General features: G+C 54.5%; 1 protein-coding gene across 1 annotated transcript in view; it reads right to left on the reverse strand.

Moving 5' to 3' along the window:
• ACAN (aggrecan) overlaps window positions 1-20,656 on the reverse strand; it is a 33,228-nt gene extending 12,572 nt beyond the window's left edge. The window contains exons 1-11 of the mRNA XM_049783244.1: window positions 20,412-20,656; window positions 11,995-12,071; window positions 11,514-11,897; window positions 10,199-10,373; window positions 8,744-8,871; window positions 6,767-7,060; window positions 4,846-5,238; window positions 1,975-2,149; window positions 1,568-1,695; window positions 419-712; window positions 90-290 (exon numbers count right to left, since the gene is read on the reverse strand). Of these exons, the coding sequence (XP_049639201.1) occupies window positions 90-290; window positions 419-712; window positions 1,568-1,695; window positions 1,975-2,149; window positions 4,846-5,238; window positions 6,767-7,060; window positions 8,744-8,871; window positions 10,199-10,373; window positions 11,514-11,897; window positions 11,995-12,064 (2,242 nt within the window). The 5' untranslated portion in view covers window positions 12,065-12,071; window positions 20,412-20,656. The remainder of the gene's footprint in view (window positions 1-89; window positions 291-418; window positions 713-1,567; window positions 1,696-1,974; window positions 2,150-4,845; window positions 5,239-6,766; window positions 7,061-8,743; window positions 8,872-10,198; window positions 10,374-11,513; window positions 11,898-11,994; window positions 12,072-20,411) is intronic.
• Between the last annotated feature and the right edge of the window lie 4,770 nt (window positions 20,657-25,426).

A 25,426-nucleotide genomic window follows, 5' to 3' on the forward strand; every position in this document is an offset into this window, starting at 1 on the left:
TCTAGAAGCTTTTTTTCCTGCAGATTTCAAAACTGTCCGCCTAGGGTGGAATCCTGGGAACCCCCACAGAGGGTTCAGGCAGCACCAACCTGGCTGTGGGGACAGACTGGAGGGGGTGTAGACAGACTCCCACTCCGTCGGGGTGTCGGGCTCTGGGGTGATGGTCACTGTCTCCCCCGGGGGGCGTGCGGCCACGCCAGGGGCCACTTGAGTCATCAGCAGGTCCTCCTGGGCCGGGGGTGGCGGAGGGGTGTCCCTTCTTTCTCCTGGGCTGGCCGTTGCCGTCGTACCTAAGGGACATAGAGAACGGGGGGCACCTGGTCTGTATGGAGTCTTACTTTTCTGGAGAGCTGCAGTCAGAGCCCCTCTGGCTGGGGGACCGGGGACCAGGGTTCGAGGAGAGTGGACAGGCCCCCACCTCGGAAGCAGAAGGCGTGGTGCCGGGAGAGTGGGTCAGGGAGGCCCGTCTGGTTGTTGTGTAGGTACACAGTGCGTACACCCGGCCTGTCCCCACCACAGGACGGCCGCGGGGTCACGATGGGGTAGCGCAGGGCGCCGTCTGCCAGCCAGCCCGCATGGCACTTGTCCAGGCCACGGCTCCAGGCGGCGTACAGCTGGCCCGTGGTGGCCAGTGTGGCCTGGTGGCCCGCACACGCGTCCAGCGCCTCCTGGAAGGTGAACAGCTCCGGGCGAGTGGTGAAGAAAACTTCCCCTGGGGGTACAGGAGGGGCAGTGTGAGCTGTGTTTCACCCCACCTACCTCCAGACCCTCCTACACAGGGAAGTGCCCCCACAGGAAAGGTTCTGGAATCCATGGGTTCGGACCTTGCTGGATGGACCTGTGGGGTCTAGAGGGGAGACTGATTTGGGACAGTTCTCTCTTTCACTCTTTTTTTTTTTGGGAGGGGACACACCCAGTGGCACTCAGGGGTTACTCCTGGCTTGGTGCTCAGAAATCACTTCTGGCAGGTACAGTGGACCATATGGGATGCTGGGATTAGAACCACCGTCCTTCCTGAATTGGCTGTGTGCAAGCACCCTACTGCTGTGCTCTCTCTCCGGCCCCTCTCTCCCTATTTCTTTTCCTCTCTCTCTCTCTCTCTCTCTCTCTCTCTCTCTCTCTCTCTCTCTCTCTCTCTCTCTCTCTCTCTCTCTCTCTCTCTCTCTCTCTCTCTCTCTCTCTCTCCTTTTTCCCCTTTCTTCCTTCTCTCCCTTCCCCATGTCTTTCTCACTTCCAGTGGTACTTAGAGCTTCCTCCTGACTCTGCAATCAGGAATCGCTCCTGGCAGGCTTGGGGGACCCTATGGGATGCCAGAGATTGAACCCAGGTGGGCTGTGTTCAAGGCAAATGCCCTCCCCACTGTGCTATTTATTGCTCCAGCCCTGGCTGTAGTTTTTACAGGCATCAAAGTTTCCTGCAGTGCTGGGTTTCCCAGGAACCCTGGCAGGAGAAAGGGGTGTGGGTACATTTGGTTTTTCCTTTCTGAAACGGGCTTCCCACTCAGGGGTAGGCTGGGGGAGGCAATGACCCTCCACTTGGCACCCTGAGTCCCCCTCAGCCTCTTTACCCTCCAGCCGGTCCACGTAGCAGTAAACGTCGTACGTCTCGGACGTGGGGCGCACGCCATAGGTCCGCACCCCTGGGCTGCTGTCCTTGTCCCCGACACAGGGGGTCCGGGGACTCACAATGGGGTACCTGAAAGGGAGCTGGTGAGTATAGGGCGGGTTCATGGGAAGCGACTTCCTGGGCAGGAAGGGCTCAGGAAGGGTCCAGCTACCCTGTGGCTCCCTGAGTCCTGCAACTGGGGGGTAGGTGAGGTGCTCTGGGGTATCCTGGCCACATGGGCAGACAGTGGTTCCAGAGCAGAGTCAGCACTTACGGCTTGAGGTGAGCGACCAAGACTCCAGTACCCTCCCCACAATGTCCAGACCCACTGCAATGCTTGGGGCAGGAAAGGCCGGTGCACCCCTTCACCTGACAGTCTGATCCTGCAGCCAGCCCGCGTCACACTGTTCGTAGCCAGCCTCGTAGGCTGCCTGCAGCTGCTCCGGAGAGGCCATGACAGCCCCGGTGCTCAGGCAGGCCTGCTGCGCCTCCTCGAAGGTCAGCGAGTAGCGGGTGGAGCCCGGGCGGTAGTGAAACACGACCCCTGGGGTTGTAGAGGACAGATGGGAAGCTCCTTAGGATGAGGGGCCTCTTCCCCTCTGTCCCTCCCTCTTCCTCCCTTTCCTATAGTCCCTCCTGTTCCCCATGCCACTCTGTTCCCTGCTGCTGGCTCAAACAAACTGCACCTGAACTCTACCTCCTTCTGCCCCTGCCAACATCTCAACTTTCCTCTTCCCTGCACTCTGCATTTATCTAGCAACCCCAGGAAGAGCCCCCATGTGGGGGCATGGCAGGGATGACTAGTAGATAGCTGAGCCCCTTGCTCTTTTTCCTTGTCCTCAGATGGGGCCCACCAAGACCTCATGGAGGTCACTGTTGAAGGGGACTCTTGTTCAGTATACAGTGGAGTTATTTCTCCCACCACCAGTCCTGAATCGGGGAGGCCTATGTTTTCCAGACTTCTCTAGAGAAGATTTTATTCTATTTTATAGTTATTCTATTCTATTTTTTTTTTGTTTGTTTTTGGGCCACACCCGGTGACGCTCAGGGGTTACTCCTGGCTATGCGCTCAGAAGTCACTCCTGGCTTGGGGGACCATATGGGACGCCGGGGGATCGAACCGCGGTCCGTCTCCTAGGCTAGCGCAGGTAAGGCAGACACCTTACCTTGAGCGCCACCACCCGGCCCCTCTATTTTTATTTTTTATTTTTTTGGGGGTTTTGGGTCATTGCTGGTGGCACTCAGGGGTTACTCTGTCTCTGCACTCAAAAATTGTTCCTGGCAGGCTCAGGGGACCATATGGGATGCTAGGAATTGAACGAGAGTCCAATGGGGGCCCATTCGGAGTTGGCCATGTGCAAGGCAAATGCCCTACCGTTGTGCTATCACTCTGGTCCCTCTATGTTATTCTTTTTTTTTTTTAAATAATTTATTATTCATTAAATGATTGATTAATTAGTTTTTGGGCCACACCCAGTGGCTCTCAGTGATTATTCCTGGCTTTATGCTTAGAAATCACCCCTGCAGGCAGGGGGACCATATGGGATGCCAAGAATCGAACTGGGTCCCTCCTGGGTCGGTCGCATGCAAGGCAAATGCCCTACCACTGTGCTGTCTCTCCGGTTCCCCTCTATTCTATTCTTATTCTATTCTATTGTATTGTTGTATTGCTATGCCAAGGCCTCACAGATGCCAGGCAAGTGCCCTCCTGAGTTTCTGGGGCCTCGGTGGGAGCCAGCTGTACTCTGTGGACACAACTATAAATCAGAGTTGCCCAGGCACTGATTCAGCGCAGACACGCATTGACAACCAAGCTTTAAGCCCATTGGAACTGATTTCCATCACTTTTTTTGGGGGGTGGGGTCACACCCGGCAGCGCTCAGGAGTTACTCCTGGCTCTATGCTCAGATATCGCTCCTAGCAGGCTCGGGGGACCATATGGGATGCCTGAATTTGAACCAATGTCCTTCTGCATGCAAGGCAAAAGCCCTACCTCAATGCTATCTCTTTGACCCCACCATCACTTTTTTTTTTTTGCCGGGGAGGGCACACCCATTTGACGCTCAGAGGTTACTCCTGGCTCTGTGCTCAGAAATCGTCCCTGGCTTGGGGGGACCATATGGGACACCGGGGAATCAAATCAAGGTCTGTTGTAGGCTAGCACTTGCAAGGCAGACGCCCAACCTCTAGCACCACCTCTCTGGCCCCATCATCACTTATTTTTTTTAATTTGGGTCACACTAAGTGGTGTTCAGGGATTCTTCATGGCTCTACACTTAGAGATCACTTCTGGTGGTGCTGGGGGACCGTATGGGATGCTGGGGATTGAATCTGGGCCAGCTGCATGCAAGGCCAATGCCCTTCTCACTGTGCTGGGGCTCTGCCACCCCCCCCCCCATCATTTACTGTCTTTCTTTTTTTGTTTGTTTGTTTTTTTGGTCACACCCAGCAGTGCTCAGGCTCCTGCCTCGGTGCTCAGAAGTTGCTCCTAGCAGGCTCGGGGAGTCATATGGGAAATGGGGAATCCAACCACCATCTCCTGGGTTAGCTGCTTGCAAGGCAAATGCCCTACTGCTGTGCTCTCTCCAGCCCCCCAAATCAATTAAAATCATTAAATATATCCATAACTACTAAAGTTCACTTTTTTTCCCTTCGATTTTTGGGCCACAGCCAGTGACGCTCAGGGGTTACTCCTGGCTATACACTCAGAAATTGCTCCTGGCTTGGGGGAGCATATGGGACACCGGGGATTGAACCCAGGTCTGTCCTGGATCAGCCGCATGCAAGGCAAACATCCTACCGCTGTGCTATTATTCCAGTCCTCCGGTCATTTTCTTGAGGCACAAAATAGTCTTCCCCAATGTATTAATTTATCAACTTAGTTTCCTTGTGTGGGGGTCACACCAGGAGGCACGCTGCCACTCAGGGTTGGCTCCTGGTAGTGGCCAAGGACCAGGCAGTGACTGGAATAGAATTGGAACCCCTTAGCTCTTCCAAACTCCAACATAGGTTACTTTCAGGCCATGTAATTGAGAGGTGGAGGCTGATGTGGGCTCTAGGACTGATGCTGGCTATAGGGTGAGAGCCGAGGCCCGTCCTGGGAGCGGTGTTCAAGGGACTCTATTGTATGGGGGTGAGTAGGAACCTGGGGCAGAGACACCCCAGCAGTCCTGCTCACCCCTTCACCAGCCAGGCTTGACTTGCGGACAACACACAGCTATGCCCTCCCCTGGCACTAACCTGTGGTCAGTCGCGGCTGCCCTGGTACTTCCATGGCTCCCGGTGCTGCGGTCACCTGCACCACCAGGTCCTGGCTGGTGAAGGAGGTGATGGAGCCAGGACGAGGCGTGGGCTCCTCGGCATGGTCCCAGGGCGCAGGGGTCTCCCTGGTTTCCGTCTCGCTCCCGTGAAAGTCGGGTGGGATAAAGGTGAAGGCATCTTCTGACCCGGGCATCGTAGACTGGGCTTCGAAGATGGGCTTGGCTGTGAGGATCACGTTGCCCCGAGCCTCACCCTCGGTGATGTTCCGTGGGGCCAGTGGCAGCTCCAGATCGGGCCAGGTGACTGTGTGGATGGTAATGTCCTCACCGCCTGCCCCAAAGAAATTTTCTGGGATGTCCACGAAGTCTTCTCCTGGATGGGAGGAGGCAGAGGGGGTGTGGGGCTCCAGGTTTTCATTTGCCTTTTTTTTTTTTTTTGGTTTTGTTTTTGGGCTACACCCGGCAGTGCTCAGGGGTTACTCCTGGCTCTACGCTCAGAAATCGCTCCTGGCAGGCACAGGGGACCATATGGGATGCTGGGATTCGAACCACCATTCGTCTTGGATCAGCTGTGTGCAAGGCAAAAGCCCTACCACTGTGCTATATCTCCAGCCCCCAGGTTCCCATTTGCAACCCTGGACTGTCCCTCTGCCCTGGCCATCCTGGCCATCCCCCTGTCTTCCTGTGGCTATGCTGCCTCCCGGGACCTCGTCATGGGGACGAAACAGAGAGGAGAGGACAGGTCAATTCTTTAAGGCCACGTTGTGTGTGAGAGCCTGACAAAGGTGTGTGTTTACTGCGGGGAGATACTCAGAATAGTCAATGGGGAGGCTTTAGGGAAGGGCCCCCTCCAAACTCTTTTTTTTTCCCTCCAAACTCTTGACCACTGGTAATGCACCGAGTGACCACGGCTGCCAGCATGTCCCCATGACCCTGACTGAGAATGTTCGAATGACGAACACAGCCTGAAAGTCACATCAGAGAAACTAGTCCACTGGTGGCCCTTTCTGAATGCCAGACATTGAGAAGGGCAGATGGCAGCTTTCCCTGACCCAGGAGGTGGGACTAACTCCTTGTGGGTTCCCTGCTGGCTTTCCACTAGACAGACAAGGAGAAAGATCTGAGGCCACAGGCTTCTCACAAGTCCCAGCTGTACCCCAAGCTTGCTCTTGGGGTAGCATAGGGGCCGGAGCGATGGTACAAGCAGTAGGACATTTGCCTTGTACTCGCTGACCTAGGACGGACCGCAGTTCGATCCCCCCGCGTTCCATATACATAGCATAGAATTTCTCAGAGAAACCATTAACAATAGTGGGCGCTCACTGAATGAGACTTGTGGTCCTGGTACCCTGAAGGAGCAGAAATCCAAGCAGAAACCCCCTTTTTTTTTTTTTTTTTTTTTTTTGGTTTTTGGGCCACACCCAGTAACGCTCAGGGGTTACTCCTGGCTATGTGCTCAGAAGTTGCTCCTGGCTTGGGGGACCATATGGGACACCGGGGGATCGAACCGCGGTCCGTCCAAGGTTAGCGCAGGCACCTTACCTTTAGCGCCACCGCCCGGCCCGAAACCCCCTTTTAATCATTTAACTTTTGGGCCACACCCGGCAGTGCTCAGGGGATCACTCCTGGCTCGCACTCAGAAATCACACCTGGCAGGGCAGTGTTCAGGGGACTCTATGGGATGCTGGGGATCGAACCTGGATAAGACATATGTAAGGCTAGCTCCCTCCCACTGTGCTATGGCTCAGGCCCATATTTTTTATTTAAAAATTTTTGGGGGGCTACCTTCAGTACCTACACTCAGCTCTGTGCTCAGGGCTTATTCCTGGAAGCTGCTTTGCTGGGACCCTCCTGCATGCAGACTGTGTCCACTCCCTCCCCCCGGTATCCCCTGTCCGTACCTGTGTAGCAGATGGCGTCATAGCGGGACCAGGGCTCGGGGTAGCCGGTCTGATTGTCGTGCAAGTACACTGTCCTCACGCCCAGCGTGTTCCCGCCGCAGTTGGGCCTCGCCTTGGAAATCGGGTAGCGCACGCTGCGGTCGGCTAGCCAGCCAGCACTGCACTGGTCCATGCCCGCCTGCCAGGCCAGGTAGAGCTGGCCCGTGGTGGCCAGCCGGGCACCCAGCCTCTGGCACTCAGAGGCAGCCTCCTGGAAAGTGAACTTGTCCGGGGATGTGGCATAGAAGACCTCGCCTGGGGAGGAAAAGGCGGTGGGGAGTGGCCCTCGGTAACCCATGCCCCCCCCAGGCTAGCTCTGGCTGGATGCCCAGGTTCCCCATCAGTGTCCAGATCCTGCCTACCTTGTCCTCTGGTCCTTGGGGGGGGACACGCAGAGACAAGATACTTCACCCAGCTCCCCAGCTCCCTGCTAAGAGTCCCTCAACTCCTGACTCAAAAAACAAACAACAGGGGCCAGAGAGATAGTATGAAGGTAAGGCATTTGCCTTTCAGGCAGAAGGATGGTGGTTCAAATCCCGGCATCCCATATGATCCCCCGAGCCTGTCAGGGTAGATTTCTGAGCATAGAGCCAGGAGTAACCCCTGAGTGCTGCCGGGTGTCCCAAGAAGAAAAAAAAAATCCAAACCGAAAAACAAACAAACAAACAAACAAACAAACCAAACACACAAAAGTAAGAGACAGAAGTGATAGCACAGCAGGGAGCATGTTTGCTTTGTATGCTACTGACTTGGGTTCGATCCCTGGCATCTTACAGGTTCCCCTGAGTCTGCTAGGAGTGATTCCTGAGAATTAGAGTCAGGAATAACCTCTGAGGGCCACCGGGTGTGGCCCCCAAACAAAAGAAAAACAAACAAAAAATACCGTGCTGCAAGGCAAAAGTCACAGCAGCAACCAACCCATTACCTCCCCGAAATCAGTTGCTCTCAAAGATGAGATGTGTGCGTCCCCAGATTCCAGAGGACATTTGATGAGACCGAAAGCCCTATTTCTTTTCTTGAATTGTTTTCAAGGTTTTTGGATTTGTAAATTCAGGGCTTCCCCCTTCTTCAGGGCTTAGTGCTTCAGGGCCTCACCAGGAGAGGCTCTGGGGTCCCTGTGTGGTGAGGTGTTGTCTTTCCAGCCCTATGCCCCTTTATCTGTCTCTTTTTTTTTTTTTTTTTTTTTTGGTTTTTGGGCCACACCCAGCGGTGCTCAGGGGTTACTCCTGGCTGTCTGCTCAGAAATGGCTCCTGGGAGGCACGGGGGACCATATGGGACACCGGGATTCGAACCAACCACCTTAGGTCCTGGATCAGCTGCTTGCAAGGCAAACACCGCTGTGCTATCTCTCTGGGCCCTATCTGTCTCTTAAAACCTAACCAGTTGGTGGAGTCCAGGGGGTCCTTCACCAGTGGCTGCCCATGTAGATGGGCACCACCAACACTTGTGTCTTAGCAGACAGGGCCAGTCCCGTGAGGGTCACAGAGGAGCTGAGGAGGTCAGGAAGGCTCTGGTATGGCACTAGAGGGTCACCAGTCTGATTTCTCTAGGGAGTCAGAGGGTTGGTTTCTGGGGAAAGTGGGGTGAAGATCTGGGGGTGAAGGGCACAGATAGGCAGTTTACCCTCCGGCCTCACGGGTAATGTGTGTTTGGCAGAAGACCCTGGGGTAAGCCTGGGGATCAGCCTGAGGCGGCCGGATGTGTGGGAGTAAGATTGGCTCCCGGACTATGGGGTGCGTGCTTTCTGGGTGTCCATAGGTGGGCTAAGTTTTAAGGACACAGAGACAGCGACTGGGGAAACATCCCAAGTGGAAACACAGCAAGGTGGATGATGGCAGGTGCCCAGGCCAAGAGAGGCTCCTTCCATGAGCACCCTCCTCTGCTGGACACTGGGGTGGGGACAGGACAGGATGGGGAGGGACGGGGTGGGGACTCACCCTCCATGTCCTCGGCAAAGCAGTAGACATCATAGGTCTCGTTGGTGTCGCGGATCCCGTAGGTTCTCACGCCCGGGAACTCGTCCTTGTCTCCATAGCAGCCTTCCCGTGGGGTGTGGATGGGGTACCTGTGGGAGGGTGGTTCAGAACACCGGCAGGAATGGTACAGGGAAGGGAGGATTGGGGCCGTGGGTGGTGGGTGGCATGAGTGAGAGCAGTCACTGAGTGCTGAAAAAATGAACTTTATCTGGACTTCCTTCCTTCCTTCCTTCCTTCCTTCCTTCCTTCCTTCCTTCCTTCCTTCCTTCCTTCCTTCCTTCCTTCCTTCCTTCCTTCCTTCCTTCCTTCCTTCTTTCCTTCCTTCCGTCCTTCCTTCCGTCCTTCCTTCCTTCCTTCCTTCTCCCCATTTCCTTCCTTTCCTCCTTCCTACCTTCCCTCCTTTTCATTTGTTTATTTCTTTCTGATTTCTTCCCTCCTTCCTTCTTTTTCCTTCATTCTGTCCTTTCTTCCTCCTTCCCTTCCTTTCTCCTTCTCTTTCTTCCTCCTTTCACTCCTTCCTTCCTTCCTTCCTTCCTTCCTTCCTTCCTTCCTTCCTTCCTTCCTTCCTTCCTTCCTTCCTTCCTTCCTCCCTTCTTCCCTCCCTCCTTCCCTCCCTCCCTTCCTTCCTCCTTCCCTCCCTCCCTCCTTCCTCCCTCCCTTCCTTCCCTTCCTCCCTTCCTTCCCTCCCTCCCTCCCTTCCTCCCTCCCTTCCTTCCTTCTCTCCCTCCCTCCTTCCCTCCTTCCCTCCCTCCCTCCCTTCCTTCCTTCCTTCCTCCCCCCTCCTTCCTTCCTTCCCTCTCTCCCTCCCTCCCTTCTTTCCTTTCTCCCTTCCTTCCTTCCTCCCTCCCTCCCTTCCTTCCCTCCCTCCCTTCCTTCCTTCCCTCCCTCCCTTCCTTCCTTCTTCCCTCCCTTCCTTCCCTCTCTCCCTCCCTCCCTTCCTTCCCTCCCTCCCTTCCTTCTTCCCTCCTTTCCTTCCCTCTCTCTCTCCCTCCCTCCCTTCCTCCCTCCCTTCCTTCCTTCCTCCCTCCCTTCCTTCTCTCTCACCCTCCCTCCCTCCCTTCCCTCCCTCCCTCCCTCCCTTCCCTCCCTCCCTCCCTCCCTCCCTTCCTTCCTTCCTTCCTTCCTCCCTCCCTTCCTTCCTTCCCTTCCCTTCCTTCCTTCCTTTCCTTCCTTCCTTCCTTCCTTCCTTCCTTCCTTCCTTCCTTCCTTCCTTCCTTCCTTCCTTCCTTCCTTCCTTCCTTCCTTCCTTCCTTCCTTTCTTCTTTCCTTCCTCCCTTCCTTCCTCCTTTTCCTCCTCTCTTTCCTTCATCCTTTACCTTTCTTCCCTTTTCCCTCCCCTCTGTCCCTTACTTATTTTCTTTCTTTTCCTATCTTCTCCCCCACCCCCTGCCTTGACCCATGCATGGTGTCTCTCACCGTACTGTCTGGTCAGCCAGCCAGCCAGCATCGCACTGGTGGAATCCGTCCTCGTACGCAGCCTGCAGCTGCTCAGGGCTGGCAATGATGGCACTGTTCTGCAAGCAGGCTCGCTGCGCACGGTCGAAGTCAAGAGTGTATCGGGTGGAGATGGCTCTATAGTGGAACACGATGCCTGCGGGAACCGGGGCAGGTCAGCACGGTGATTTGGGGTTCCTACTCCCATGCCACATGGCCCCACCTCAGCCCCTCAGAGTCATGGGGCCCGTCCCAAATAGTGTCTGAGTCATGCAGACCTGGGTCACCATGTCATATTTTTAGGTGTTTGTATGTGGCTCCTCTTGAACTGTGTATATGGAAACCCGTGGGTCCCCACCCTCGGTGAGATGGGAGAGGTGCTCAGGCCACAAGGGTGTGGCTGGAGCGGCTTGTGGAACAATCAGTTCTGGGGCTCGACCTCGAAGCCTGTGCTGTTTGAGCCACACATGTCCCACCATATTGCTTTTGCCTTATCCTCCAACTTCTCAATTTTCTTCGTAGTAAGGGGCTCATGGAGCCCCAATCATCCCCCCGTTCCACCCTTGGGTGAACCATATAAGGCCCCAGAAGAGAACTTTCCTCTGCTATGCTGTCCCACCCACCTGATCAGACAGGGCCCTGGGGAGAAAGGGGTAGAGGAGTGTTCCGTCCCTTCCTTTGGCTTCTGGAATCGGGAATGGGGACTGCTGGCCATGGGAAATCCAACTGACAGCTCTGAGTGGCAGCCAGAAACACCTAAGTATGCTTCAGTTTGTAGGAGCCAGAGAGGTAAAATAGAGAGGGGAGGGCACTTGCCTTGCCAGCAGTCAACCTGGGTTCAATCCCCAGCAACCCACAGGGTCCCCTTGAGTCTGCCAGGAGTGATCCCTGAGCACAGAGCCAGAAATAACCCCTGGGCTTATTGAGAGATAGCACAGCGGTGTTTGCCTTGCAAGCAGCCAATCCAGGACCAAAGTGGTTGGTTCGAATCCCGGTGTCCCATAGGGTCCCCCGTGCCTGCCAGGAGCTATTTCTGAGCAGACAGCCAGGAGTAACCCCTGAGCACCACTGGGTGTGGCCCAAAAACAAAAACAAAAACAAACAAACAAACAAAAAAGAAATAACCCCTGAGTACCACCAGCTGTGATTTTCCCCAAATGACTCAATTTGCTCATCTGCAAAATGAGGGAGCATCAAGTCCCAGACCAGTCTCTCATGGTGGGTCCCCATTCCATGGCCTTTATAGAACCAGGTATGGGAACTGTGGGGCCCCTGCACGTGGGTGGGAACCCCTCACCTTTCACCAGCACTTCCAGCGTAGCCCGACTGTCCTCAATGCCGTGGACCACCTCGCAGCGGTAGACACCCGAGTCATTGGTGCGGAGCTGCTGCAGCTCCAAAGTGACGTCGCTGGGGATGGCCGGATAGTTGGGGAGGGACGCCCGGTCCTGGTAGGCGCTGCTGACCCGCACCTGCCCCTCTGTGGCCACGAGCAGCACCACCTCGCTGTCCTTGGCTACGCGGCTCCACTTGATCCTTGGGCTGAGTGGGGCAGTGGCAGGTGCAGTAGTGACGGGAAGCACAGGGTCAATGAAGTAACAGGGGATGGTGATGGTACTGCCCAGCGGAGCCTGCAGAGGGGACGGCTCGGGGATGCTGACGCTCAGGGAGTTGTCAGGGGCTGCGGATGGGGGGCACAGCTGTGCATGAGGCTCAGGTCTCCCCTGATTCCCCCCCCCCCTCCGCAAAGGCCCTATCCATCTCCGATGCATCCTCACCTGGTGCTTGCATGGTCTCGGTGGTGGCAGCGACCCTCAGGGTGGCCAAGAGCAGAAGTAAAGTGGTCATAGTTCACCTGGAAGCATCAGACACAGACATTACTGCAAGGCACAGTCGGGGGCTCCTGGCACACCACAGCCCCACCCTCCTGGTTCTGGAACCTTCCTGGGCCCATAGAAGCCTAGAGACGCTTCTACTGGGAAGGCAAGAGTGAGCAGATAGATAAGGGCCAGAGAGATAGCACAGCAGCAAGGCATTTGCCTTAGATGCAGAAGGACGGTGGTTCAAATCTCGGCATCCCATATGATCCCCCAAGCCTGGCAGGAGCAATTTCTGAGCATAGAGCCAGGAGTAACCCCTGAGCGATGCCAGGTGTGACCCAACCCCTTCACCCCCCAAAAAAGAGTGAGTAGATAGTTCCAGAGTGTTGGTATCAGCCTGCTGAGTTAGCTGTAGCTGACATTGCTTTGCCCAGACACCCCCTCTTGGGTCTTTACACAATGGTCAGAGAAACCCCTGTTGAACCCCCCAGTCTACAGCTCACGGGGAGGGGCGCTCTGTCCAACAGTATCACTTGGGGCTGGAGAGATGCAACAGAGAGGCACTTCTCGCCTTGCATTGGGCTAACCCAGGTTCGATCTCTGGCATTCCATAAGGTCCCCTGGGTCTGCAGAAGTGACCACTGAGTGCAGAGCAGGAGTAACCTTGAGCCTCTCTGGATGTAACCCCAGACAGATCTACTCTCTGGCTCCCAGGAATCTGCTCGGGTCTGAGGGATCCCAGGGTCCACAGGGAGTACCAGGTCCTACTGAAATCTTTTTTTTTTTTTTTTTTGTTTTTGGGCCACACCCGGCGGTGCTCAGGGGTTACTCCTGGCTGTCTGCTCAGAAATAGCTCCTGGCAGGCTCGGGGGACCATATGGGACACCGGTATTTGAACCAACCACCTTTGGTCCTGGATCGGCTGCTTGCAAGGCAAACACCGCTGTGCTATCTCTCTGGGCCCCCTACTGAAATCTTAATGTGCCTCCAGTTTCTGAAGTGACTCTTGCAGATCTAGGGTTGGAGGTGCTGGAAACCGGATGTGTACCCCAGACCTTTCTGGACACTGCAGGAAAGAACAAAGTAGTCTTGTGTGTGGACAGCAGACAGTTGATCCCCTAGACTTTTCCCTGCTCCTGTGTCTCCCTGTGACCCCATGGAATGCAGCAGGGAAGCCTGAGCATGTACTCAGCATACTGGAGCTCCAGGTTCCAGGGCTGACTCTGCACAACACCTCCAGAAACCCCCTGGAGTGGCCACTGAGGACCAGTGTCATGGGCTTGGAGCCTGGTGTAGCTCCTTCCCCAAAGTCCATTGCAGAAAAGAGAACAACCGAACCATGTATACCATTGCCCACTGGACCTTGGGGTGGCTCACCTTGATTCCAAACACAGCATCTCAGCACATGCTTATTTGGGGGATATCCAGCATCCCAGACCAACAGGGATACCCTGCCCCCCCAAGACAACATACTCCAGGATCCCTTCTCTTTGTTTTGGGGCCACACCGGCAGCACTAAGGGGTTACTTCTGGCTCTGTACTCAGGAATCACTTCTGGCAGGCTCAGGAGATCCTCTCGATTACCTGAGATCGAACCCACATTGGCCAGGTACAAGGCTTGCCCTCCCCGCTGTGCTATTGCTCTGGCCCCGAGGTGGTGAGTTTTGTGTCTGCATTTTCTTCACCAGTTGAGGCATGAATTTGAATCACAGGGGGTAGAGATGGCACCTTGCTGTGCCTAGCAGGGTGGGTCCTATGGGTTAGATACCAGCCCCATTCTTTCCCCATTCACTGCCCTTGTGGATACCTAGTGCCACTTCACAGTAAAACCCTTGGAGTGTGGATGGAGCCAGTGCATTGGTGTCCTGCTTTGATGGTGCCCTGTGCCTGTACAGCCCTGGTCTCCCTGGAAATGAAGCAGATTCTTGCGCCCCCTTCCACGTGCTCTTGGCCTTCTTCTGCCCCAGCCTGGCACTTGGCCGCAGTCTCTGCATTAATTTCAGACATTGTGCAAACACCAGACCCCGGCTCTGGGGGAAAGGAATGTCCTTGGACCCAAACTTTCCATTGGGCCAGGGCACCCCTCCTGGATGGGCCTTGGTGCCAAGAAGGCAGCCGGCAGGATGTGAGGCTCTTTCCTGCAGGAAGAAGCCAGGCTGAAGCCTCTTGGCCCTTTATGAGGCAGGGTGGGTTTAATCTTGGGGTAAAGGTCCAGCCGGAAACATGACCTGGTTGCCAAGGGCCGATGTCTGAGTGTTTGGACACCCCAGGATGCTTGGAACGAGGTTTCAGATGGGCGATTGGCCCGGTTGCTAAAACTTTGGCCTTGATTGCTCAGATTCTGGGTGCTCCAGAAACCTCCCCCAGGTTGTGACCTGTTGGCGCCTGGGTCCCCAACTCTGTCCTGACCCCCCCCCCCCACTCTTGTGAACCAAGGGTTGAACCTGCCACACTTCCCCACCAGGCCTCCAGGGGGTGGCATAGACTGGAGCTGAGTCCTTCCTTCTGAAGAAGTGAATGGCCTAGACTCAGTCCTTCATCCTTGTGCAGTGTCCCCACTTGAGTGACAGCCCCAGTCCCCAATCTGTACCTCCCCTCTTGCCGGCCCAGGGGGCTTCTAGTTCTGTCAAAGAGGACTCTGAATACTTAAATACCTTTTGTTCCAAGAGGGGGACTTGGGCCACATTCAGTGCTACAAAGCTTGTCCCCCATCCCTGTGCCCCTCTTAGGGGGGGCTGGTGAAGATGAGGCTCCTGTGAGTTCTGACAAGGGTCCCTGGGAGGCAGGTGGCCCCTGGCAGATCCATGAACAGTAGGGAGCCTCTATTTGGGGCTGGCCAAGCCCAATGGCTGACTCTTCTGTGGCCTTTAGACAGTACTGGTACCAGCATGATGGAGTGATGAGACTTGGGAACCTCTAGTTCAGGGGTCTCAAACTCACAGCCCTCGGGCTGTTTCCGGCCCTCCGTAGAACATTTTGTGGCCCTGCCCTAGAGGAATCTTTTTTGTTTTGTTTTGTTTTAGTTGTTTGGGTCACACACCCCAATGTTCAAGGCTTACTATTGACTTTGCACTCAAGGATCACCCCGACTTTGCCTCCTGCGGCCCCCAGGTAAATTGAGTTTGAGACCCCTGCTCTAGTTAGCTCCTTACTAGGACTTAAGGGGCATAGGAGCATTGCCCACCTGTTATTGTTCTTCATTTTGTTTATCAAACACCCACCATTTTTTACCCATTCACTCAACCCATCCACCTGTCCATTCATTCATTCAATCATCCATTCATCTACCCATCCACCCACCTATCCATCCATGATTCATCCATCCATCCACCCACCAATTCATCCATGATTCATCCACCCATTCATCCATCCATATACCCACCCATCAGTCTATCCAATAGCCACCCACCCACCCCTCCACCCACCCAGCCATCTATTTGCCCAGCCATCAATTCATTTATATACCCATTCATCCATCCACCCTCCTTTCATCCATCTATCTAACATCCATCCACTATCCAACATCCACCATTCATCCATCCTCACACTCATCCATTTATTCATCACCCACCCACCACCATCCATCCATCCATTCATCCATCCATCCACCCACTCACCATCCATCCACCCATCCACCCTCTATCCATCCATCACACGGTTTGCCTGTATAACCCAACTGCACATCAGATACAAAAGGTTCCTTCCATGGGGGTGTCTACATAGGTGCCCCAACCAACACTCTTGAAGATAGCAATCTCTCAGAATGTTTATTCTGCATGTCTACACATGCTGAGGCCAGAGCCTTGATTTGTCTCAGACATAAAGAAAGTCACTGTTTTCTGCAGTTTTTCTCTGTGCATTGGCCCTTCAAAATGCCTCTGAATAAGCTTCAAATCCATTTTACAGAAACCATGGCTCAGAGGCCACATGCCAGGTCAAGGACCCACTGAGGATGAGCATCATGAGTGGATGAGCTGGAGACAAGGAAAGGCCAGAGATGGGCTTGTTCTTGGGTGCTGACACAGCTCAGGGGACAAAGTGGGGTCCCATTTGGGCAAAGCAACCTTTGCCCTCATTTGTGTGGCTCCCAGATGTGGCCACACACTCTTTTGGGGGTTAACTGTGTCCTATGAGGGAAGGAACCATTCTTAAGAGGCCTGGGGGGTCACTTGTATTTTCCTGGGTGCCCCTGAGCCAATGGAGTGTAGCAATGTGACAGGGTTTGGTCAATGCAGGGTTCTCGGCACCAGAACCTTGTGGGGAAAGAAGGAACGAATGATTGAGGTTTACATGGGTCTTTAGGAATCAATGATTGGGGTTTCTGTGGGGCTTTAGGAATAAATGATTGGGTTTTAGCGGTCTTTAGGAAGGACTGATTGGGGTTTATGAATCTTAAGAATGAATGATTGGGGCTTATGGGTCTTTAGAAATGAATGATTAGGGCTATGGGTCTTTCCTGTGATACAGGGGCGACCCAGGGCTGTGGCCTCGGGTGACACTGGGGAATTTCTGTCCCTCCAGAACTAGATTCAGGGCCCTTTTCTGGAAGGGAGTGGAAGAGGTGGGAGATGCTGTCTGCTGCCTCAGCCAGCTGTAGCCCCATCCCAGACCCCTGGGACACACTGCCCTGCTGTCTTCCACAGCCTTGCACCACTCTAGGACCTCTCTTCTCTGCCCCACAGTCAAGTCAGTTACAGAGACACCCCACCCCAAAGAGCTCCGTGTTCCTTTTCTGGGTGTGTTTGTTGAAGGGAAAAACACGTAACCTCAAAGGTAACCAAATCCTCAACTCAGAAGCCCGGCACCATCCCCCCAATCCGCCTATTCATGAGGCTCACAAAAAGCTGCTTCAGCAGACACTGTGGCCATTGAGAGGCACTGGGGCCCAGTCCACAAACACTCAAACAAGCGATCACACACACACACACACACACACACACACACACACGCACACACACACACATGCATGTGCACAGTCATGTAAAACCATGCTCACACTCCTGGCTGGGGGGATAGCACAGCCAGGAGGGTATTTGTTTTACATGCAGCCGACCCGAGTTCAATCCCTAAGCATCCCCTATGGTTCCCCAAGCCCTGCCAGGAGTGATCCCTAGCACAGAGCCAAGAGTAACCCCTGAGCAACGCCAGGTATGGGCCCCCCAAACAAAACCTCACATATGCTCATGAATATCATGGGTGATGTGTTTATAAAAATGAAGTCACCAGAGAATGTATGAGGGAAATGTAGAGCCTGTTTAGGGTACAGGCGGGGGTTGGGTGGGGAGGAGGGAGATTTGGGACTTGGGTGATGGGAATGTTGCACTGGTGATGGCTGGTGTTCCTTTTATGACTGAAACCCAAACACAATCATGTATGTAATCAAGGTGTTTAAATAAAAAAAAAAATGAAGTCACCTATAACATACACTCACAATCCATGTTCTTACAAGTGACATGGATAACATGTCCATACACATCCACACATATGTATCCTCACATATGCACATCCGTACACCCATGTGCTTACACACATGAGCACAAGTTCACACATAGACACTCACACGTTGGCTCCCTTTGCCCATGTACACACACTCACAGACCCACACCCCCAGTGGCTCCGTAGAGGGGGCCCACTGAGATTCTAAAAGTAAACGCCTAATTTCTGCACTCGCCCTTGCTTCAGCCTGGGGAAAGAAGGAACCATTTTTCACTCTCCCCAAGTTCCTCCTCCTCCTGGTTCTATCTCCGAACCCCTCCTCTTAGCTGGACTTGGGGACTTAGGGCCCTCCACGGAAGATGTGGCGTCCTTCTGGGTCTGGGGAGTTTCAGCAGCCCAGGAGGATCAGAGGGCAGGACCTGTATGTCCACTTAATGGGGCTTCCTGGAGGAAGAGGGACCCCCCCTTCTTAGTCAGTGGGTGACTAAGTCTATCCCCATAAAGTGTCTTCTGACCATTCCTTCTACCTTCATTCCCTCTCCCCTTCCTCAGCTGCTCAAAAAACTGGAGCATTTACGGGACCCCACATTGGCTTCCTGCAGCCCCCACAATTCCCTGAGCAATACCAATTGTGGCCCCTATGGAAGGCAGGAGGGCAGGACTGGGCTTTAGAGTATCATTGAAATAATGTTTCCTGCCAGTAGGAGGATGTGAGGGATTCCATGTTGAACTGATGTTCTGGGACCTCGATATCAGGTTCTCATCCTCTGTGAGACTAGGCCTGGTTCCAGGGACCCCAGGTGGTCCCCGAAGTCAGAGAGCCTGATGGGGATTCCCTGGTATCTCAAGTTCTGTTCTCGGGGCTCCCTCTTCCTCGCCATTCTAAGCACCAGATGGAGAGAACCGCAGCTTAGCTTTTGGGGTGCCTGGGGTGGGGTGTGTATAGGAATGAGACTGTGTGTGTGTTGTTGGGAGGGACAAAAGGACACAAAGAAAGGACACAAAACTCCTTCTTCTATGTCAGTAACGACCCATGTTTGTCCTGTGTTCTGCTCTGTGTTGATCTGCTGCTGCTCATGCCCCAGTTGGGGGGATTCTGGGTGAAAATTGTGGAGTGGAGGGAAAGCTCAGCTTCTGCCTAATCAGTAATCTGTGCCCCTTCTCTGGGCAGGCTGGTCACAACCTCAGGAAAGAGTCAACCATACGTAGATGTAGCCCAGAAATGGAGGGACGGGGGGACGGGGAAGGGTCACTCCTAGCGAACCTTCAGGTCCAGGTTGGTGTTTGGGGCTGCCAGGGCAGAGCCTGGACCCTAGGTGGCGCTCGAGAGACACGGGAATGAATGAAGGCCCCGAGGTGGCTCTAGAACTAGCATCTCATTTATTTCACCTTTTCATGCTTTGGGGGACCACACCCATGATGCTCAGGACGGACTCCTAGCTCTGTGCTCAGAGATCACTCCCAGAAAGCTCAGAGGACCCTATGGGGTGTCAGGGATCAGACCTGGGTTGGTTGTGTGCATGGCCAACACCTTTCCCACTGTACTATTGCTCAGACCCTTTAATTCACTTTTTAAGGCTTCACTTGGGGGTACTCGGGGCTACTCCCCGCTCAGGCGCCGCCATGCAGTTCTCCCACAGGCCAACCTTGAGCACAAGCCTTTGAGTTCGATCCCCAGCCTGTTACATTTCATTTAACCCAACTGACTGCCTCCAGGAGGTGCTAGCCCTTGGCAGAGATAGGTTTCTCTTCCTGGATCATTTGGTTGCCCCAACATTTTAAAACAGGGGGATCTTTTTTCTTTCTGCTTAGGTGTACCCTGTCCCCCTTAAATTCTCTGGGTTTACTCCCTCCTGGTCCCTCCATTTCTGGGTGGCATCTATACTTGGTTGAATCTTTCATGAAGTTGTGACCAGCTTGCCCAGCTGAGGGGCACCCAGTGGGGGGGGGGGGGAGAAGAGGAAAGAAAGATAGAGAAAAATGATAGAGATGAGAGAGAGAAATGTGGAAAGAAAGGAGAGAGGGAGTGAAGGAGGGAGATGAGAGAAATTAGAGAGATGAGAGAAAAGAAGAGAGGAGAAAGAAGAGAGGAAGAGGGGGAGATAAAGATGGAAAGATGAGATAAAAAGGAAGAGAGATGAGACAGAAATGAGAGAAAAAGAGAGAGAGAAGAGAGGAGAGAGAGGAGACCTCAGAGTGGATTCCCATTTCCTGGAAGCTGCTTGAATTCCATCCGGGAAAGTTCCCTCAGAAACTTTGGGCCCCTGACTGTGCTCCCCAAATCTCAACTGTCCTGGTGCTTTCAGTACTATACGATCCTGGGACTCTTTCCTCCTGAGGGACCCTAGCCAGGGAAGGGATTTTAGGGTCTCCCCAAAGCTGGACCCCAGATGAACCCCACTCTTGCCATCACCACATGGAGGAGCAAGGCTGGAAAGCCTAGTGAGCCCTACATGACTTGAAATTCTGCTTCCCCTCCAGATCCCTTCCCAGCCCTTCCTCAGCGGGTCTCCCCAAAACTAGGGTACATGCATTCCCACTGGATTTTCCCATGGATTCCCCCTGGATTGGACCAATAAGCCTGACACAGGGTTGGCTTGTTCTAGGTGCTGTATACGGGACACAGCGGCTTTGCTAGAGAGACTCAGCACCCCCAGCTGGGAAGTCAGCAGCGCCCCAGTCCTGGCTCTGGGGCACGGCTTTTCTTTCTCCTCAGACCTTGGGGCTCCAACCACCCGCAGTGGGCACAAAGTTCCCATCCCTCACTCTCTCTCTTCCCATTTTTGTTCCATTCACACTCAGCCAGAAAGTTTGCTCCAGCCTGTACCTTGAGCACAGGCGCAACGCAAGGAGGCAGGAGGAGCCTTTCCACCTTCCATGCGCCCCTGGGGTACCCCAGAAGCAAGGGACTCGGGGGAGAGTGGGCAGCGGGCACTGACCTGGAGGAAGTGCGGCTGCTGCTCCCAGAACTTTGGACCCGGAGCTGGGGGGCTCCCGGCCCCAGAGCTCGGATCGGAGGGATGTCGGGGCGCAGCCAAACGGGGTGCAGCTCCCTTCTGCCTTGCGCTCGCCTGTCCTGGCGCGTCCTGTCCCGTGCTGGCCGGCAAGTCGCCTCTGGCGGTGGGTGGCCGCAGCGGCTGGCTGCTTGGCTGATCGGCTGGTCCTGGGTAGGTCCCCGGAGCGCTGGTCCCCCACTGGCATCCGATGCGGGCCTGAGGATCTCGGGGCGCGCTTGGATAGGTAGGAGGGCAGGCGGGGCGCGCCGTGACACATTCATAGGGGCGGGCAGCGGGGGTGGGCGCGGCGCCCCGGGAAACCCCACCTCCCGGGGGCCCACCGTGGCCCATGCTGAGCGCCCTGGGTTTGGGGGGGGACGGGCCAGCGGCGGTCTGAGAGTGTCCACCCTGGCTGGGGCCCCCCACGGCCACCCGGGCGCACCCCGGCGCGCAGCCTGGGCCGGGCGTCTGCAATGCGGTGGGTCGCCAGGCATGCCCGCAGGGGCCCCCAGGAGCTGCGCCCCTCTTCTCTTCGGCCTTGGGGAGTCCCCCCTGCGCCTCTCCTGGCCATTTCAGCCCCCTCGAGCTGAGAAAGGCTGGAAGTTTTTTTCTGGGGGGGGGGGGTGGTGGTGGTGGACTCAGGATGCGCCAAGGAGATCTCAGCGCTGCAAGGACTCAGCCTAGCTGCACCCCCACCCCCCCGGAGACCCTCCGAGGGTCATTCCGTGGCCAAGGAAGCAGAGAAGAAAGGGTTTGAAGGAGGGCACCGAGGTGCTGAATGGGCACCTTCCAGCCTAGCAGCCCCGTGACTGGTCTCTGCAGCACTTCAGCCCCCCACCCCCAGTTCCCCAATAAGACACCAAAAGGGAAGCTCAGCGGGGTGGGGACACCTGGTGAGATGGGAGAAGGTTGGAGTCCAAGGTCAGCACTGCCTCCAGGGAGTCATCCCGGCCTGGCAAGGCATTAGGGAGGGAGGAAGAGCGAGAGGCAGCTCAGGGGGGCTCTGGGCTGGGCCAACAGGACTTGCCTCAGTTTCCCCAAACAGGCTTCTCTGGGACCGTTCTGTTTGCTTTTTCCAGCAACCCCCAACTCCATCCTTCTTTTCTAGGGATGGTTGAAAGACCAAGGGGAGCTCAGTTCCATTCTCCCCTTCTGTGTCTTTTTTTGGTGGGGGTACACCCAGCTGTGCTCAGGGGTTACTCCTGACTGTGCTTATCCATCACTCCTGGCAGTGCTCAGGGGACCCTAGGATGCTGGGGATGGAACCTGGGTGGGTCACCTGCCAGGCCAAGCACCCCTCCCCCCCACTGTGCTATATTTCTGGCCTCTTTTAATGCTCTTTTTGGTTTTCGTTTTTGGGTCATACCCGGTGATGCTCAGGGTTTACTCTTGGTTCTGCATTCAGAATCACTCCTGGTAGGCTCAGGGGGACACATGGGATGTTGGGGATCAAACCCGGCTATGCTAAGTGCAAGGCAAAACCTTCTCTGATGTGTCATTGCTCTGGCCCCAACTATGCTCTGTGGTAGCTTTAGAACACTTGGGGTGTGATTAACTAAAGGAGCAAATCCCCTTGACCCCACCAAGGGGCAGTGAAAGGGGAAGAAATGGTTTGAGTGCTGACCCCATCTATACAGGGTCCTATAAAAGATCCCCAGCAAGGTGCATGTGTGAGGTGGGGTGCTGCCCTGCTAGGGGATGGGGTTGTGGGGCTGTGGTCAACAGCGGTGTCCCTGTTGGGAGACAAGCACAGGGCTCAGAACTACCCCAAAGTCAGGCCAGTGGAGCTGGTTCCTGGGGACACTCTGAGACTGACCTGTGGGGTTGCATTGTATGAAGGATGACTGGGTCTTCTCTCTGGCCCCAGGAGAGTGCTGAGAGAAATGCAGGCCCTGAAGCACAGCCCAAATAAATTCTGGGAACCAACCTGTGTTTGGGCACTCTGGGGGGGGGAGATAGGACACAGGATTGTACATTTGTGTTGAGGGGATGTCTCTCAACTTAGGGTCCAGCTGTGCCTCATCCCCAATGCCTGATCCCATTCAGGGCAAGTCCAGGGTTAGCAGAATGCGGATGGCAAATTGGGGCCTCCACCTAATACAGAGCCAAGCTCTGGATCTTGTCTCCTAGTGGGAGAATGATGGCCCTGAATGGCTGTGTCTGAACTCAGCAGTCTGGGTGGACACTGAGGCATGCAAGGACGAAAGCCCTGGATTGTCACACACTCGCCACTGCCAACGGCCTCCTAACTGGGCCCCCAGCCACACCCAGGTGCCTGGAAGGAGATGCAAGTAGCACTTTGCATGAGTTACTCCATTTGTTCCCTGAAACTGGTGAGTGGGACCTCCCTCTCTGTTGCTCCCCACAAACTGGCCACTGGGGTCTCAGGAATAGAAGGTTCCCAGCCCACCTTCCCGGTCCTTTCTGTCACAGACACTGCACCTTGTTCACCCCATGTTCGCCTCCAGCTTAGAAAAGGTACAAATTACACACCTTAGGCTGGAGCCACATAGCAAAGAGGGGGATAGCATTTGCCTTGCACGCAGCGAATCCAGGTTCAATCCCAGGCATTTCAGAGGGTCACCTGAACCTGCCAGAAGTAATTTGTTTGTTTTTGTTTTTGAATCACACCTGGAGGCTGTCTAATTTCTGATTTCACTCAGAAATCACTGTTGGGTTTTTTTTTTTTTTTGGGGTCACACCCGGCAATGCTCAGGGGTTACTCCTGGCTGTCTGCTCAGAAATAGCTCCTGGCAGGCACGGGGGACCATATGGGACACCGGGATTCGAACCAACCACCTTTGGTCCTGGATCAGCTGCTTGCAAGGCAAACGCCACTGTGCTATCTCTCTGGGCCCCAGAAATCACTCTTGGCATGCTAGGGGGGCCACATGGGATGCTGTGGATCAAATCCTGATCTGTCCCGGGTCTGCCATGTGCAAGGCAAACACCCTACTGCTATGCTATTGCTCCACACCCCAGAAGTAATTTCTGAGTGCAGAGCCAGGAGTAACCACTGAGCACCACTAGGTATGGCCCACCCCAATACACGTTTCCATCAGAGTTAGATGGGCACCCCACAAAGATACTCTGGAGAGATAGAGGGGGGCCAGCTAGTATTCCCAGAGTTTGAAATGACCTGTCAGGACACAGCCCTATGCCTTTCTTCACCCTGCCCTCCCCTCAGTTCCCAGTCCCCCATAGCTGTCCCTATGTTTGGCTCATTCGTTGGTCTCTAACTTGACCTAACTGGGGTTTTCACCCACATTTTCAGGTTCTGAGAACAGAGAAGGAAAGAAAATAGCACTGAACTGGGTTTTCTTCTCCTAGTTCCTTAATGAGCCTCACAGCCTTTGTTTTGTTTGTTTTTGGGCTATAGCTGGTAACCTTTAGGGGTTACACTCTTGGCTCCGGGCTCAAGAATCACTCCTGGCAGGTTCGGGAGACCCTATAGGATGCCAGGGATCGAGCCAGAGTCAGCCATGTGGCAAAGCCTGCTGTGCTCCTTGCTGTGCTCTAGCTCCAAACTTGCTCTCAAAGTCTTGAGAGAGACTCCCAGGAGGTTTGGGGGCTGGAGAGGTGGGACAGGGACAAGATCTTGGCCACGGCTGACCCCATTTGAGGCCCTGCATAGGGTCCCCTGAACACTGCATGGTATGACCCCAGCCCCTGCGAAAGCCCCACAAAGTAGGTTTTGTCTGGATATTAACGGGTTTAGGCTTAGCGTCTTGATGAAGATGATGGCCCGAGAGTTCCCCTTGGGCTGCCATGGCCTCCTCACAGATCCGGTGGTGATCCATTGGACGGTGTTTTTGTCTTGTGTCCTGGGGATGGATGCATCATCCACTCAGCAGCAGTGCCTGGTTCCAGGTCCAGAGACACCAGCTGCCTCGTCTCTGGAACTTGGTTACTGTGACACTGTTGGTGTACCTAGCTAAAACCCTGAAGTTGGGTGCAAAGACCCTAAGACCCACCCATATCTGGGAGGGGTCTTGGGAACCGGATAATAGGTGTAACTACCTGCAAGACCTCCCATTTCTGGGAGGGGTCTGAAAAGGATAGATAAACCTCTGAGCCAGGGGATTCGGCCCTTTTGCCGTTTCTCTCTTGGCCCGGCTTGGCTTCCTGGCTTTTGGATCTTTGGGCCGCATGGAGCCCAAAGGGAAGATGGCTAACAGGAGATAAGATGCAGGGCTAGCAAAATATAGCTGAATGCTTAAAAGGTTGACATAGGCCACACACCTGTGGTGGCAAGGGCATAAATAAAGATGATTCTTCCTGAAGCCTGCGTGTAAGTGAGTCTTGATTACGCCGACTACCTGGGCCGGGAATCCGCCAGCTGGATGGGGATGAAGCCACGTGGTTGGGGCCTAAGCACAAAGGCCTCCATCCACCGCCATCCAGCCCCATCGTTAATTATTTGATTCTACAAATGGCGCTCCGAACTTTGACCTGAATCCTGAACCCAAAAAAAACAGCGAAAATGGTGAGATTTCTGCTCTTCTGTTTCATTTTGGCTCTTTTCGGGTGCACTAAGCCCAAAACCCTGGGTCACGTGCAACAATGTTCAAACATGGCCGTGACCCCTTCTAGGGGAAGAAGGGCAATTAAAATAAGAAAGGTGAAAGCTTGCATCACCTCCAGCCCAGGCCCAGGCCCAGAACTGAAACTTTGTTACAAAAAACAAAAACCTGGGCCTCTTCAAAGACTTATTAAAAGTCTAAATTGGAAAAGGAGGAGAAAAAAGACTATTAAAAATGGACTGATTTTCTGAAAATGACCTTTGGCTTGAATTTGGATTTCGACTTTGGAAATTTCGAACTGAACTTTTAGTTTAAATCACTTGGAACTCTGAACGGCCATAAGCTGCTTCCAAAGTGCTCCCAGAGGGGAAAAAAGGCAGCGGGGGCGAAAAGCTCCAAGCGGCAAGCTCCAAGCAGCTCGGCTTGGCTGGGCTG

The sequence above is a fragment of the Suncus etruscus genome, chromosome 11 (genome assembly GCF_024139225.1).
Source record: "Suncus etruscus isolate mSunEtr1 chromosome 11, mSunEtr1.pri.cur, whole genome shotgun sequence".
Classification (NCBI taxonomy): domain Eukaryota; kingdom Metazoa; phylum Chordata; class Mammalia; order Eulipotyphla; family Soricidae; genus Suncus; species Suncus etruscus.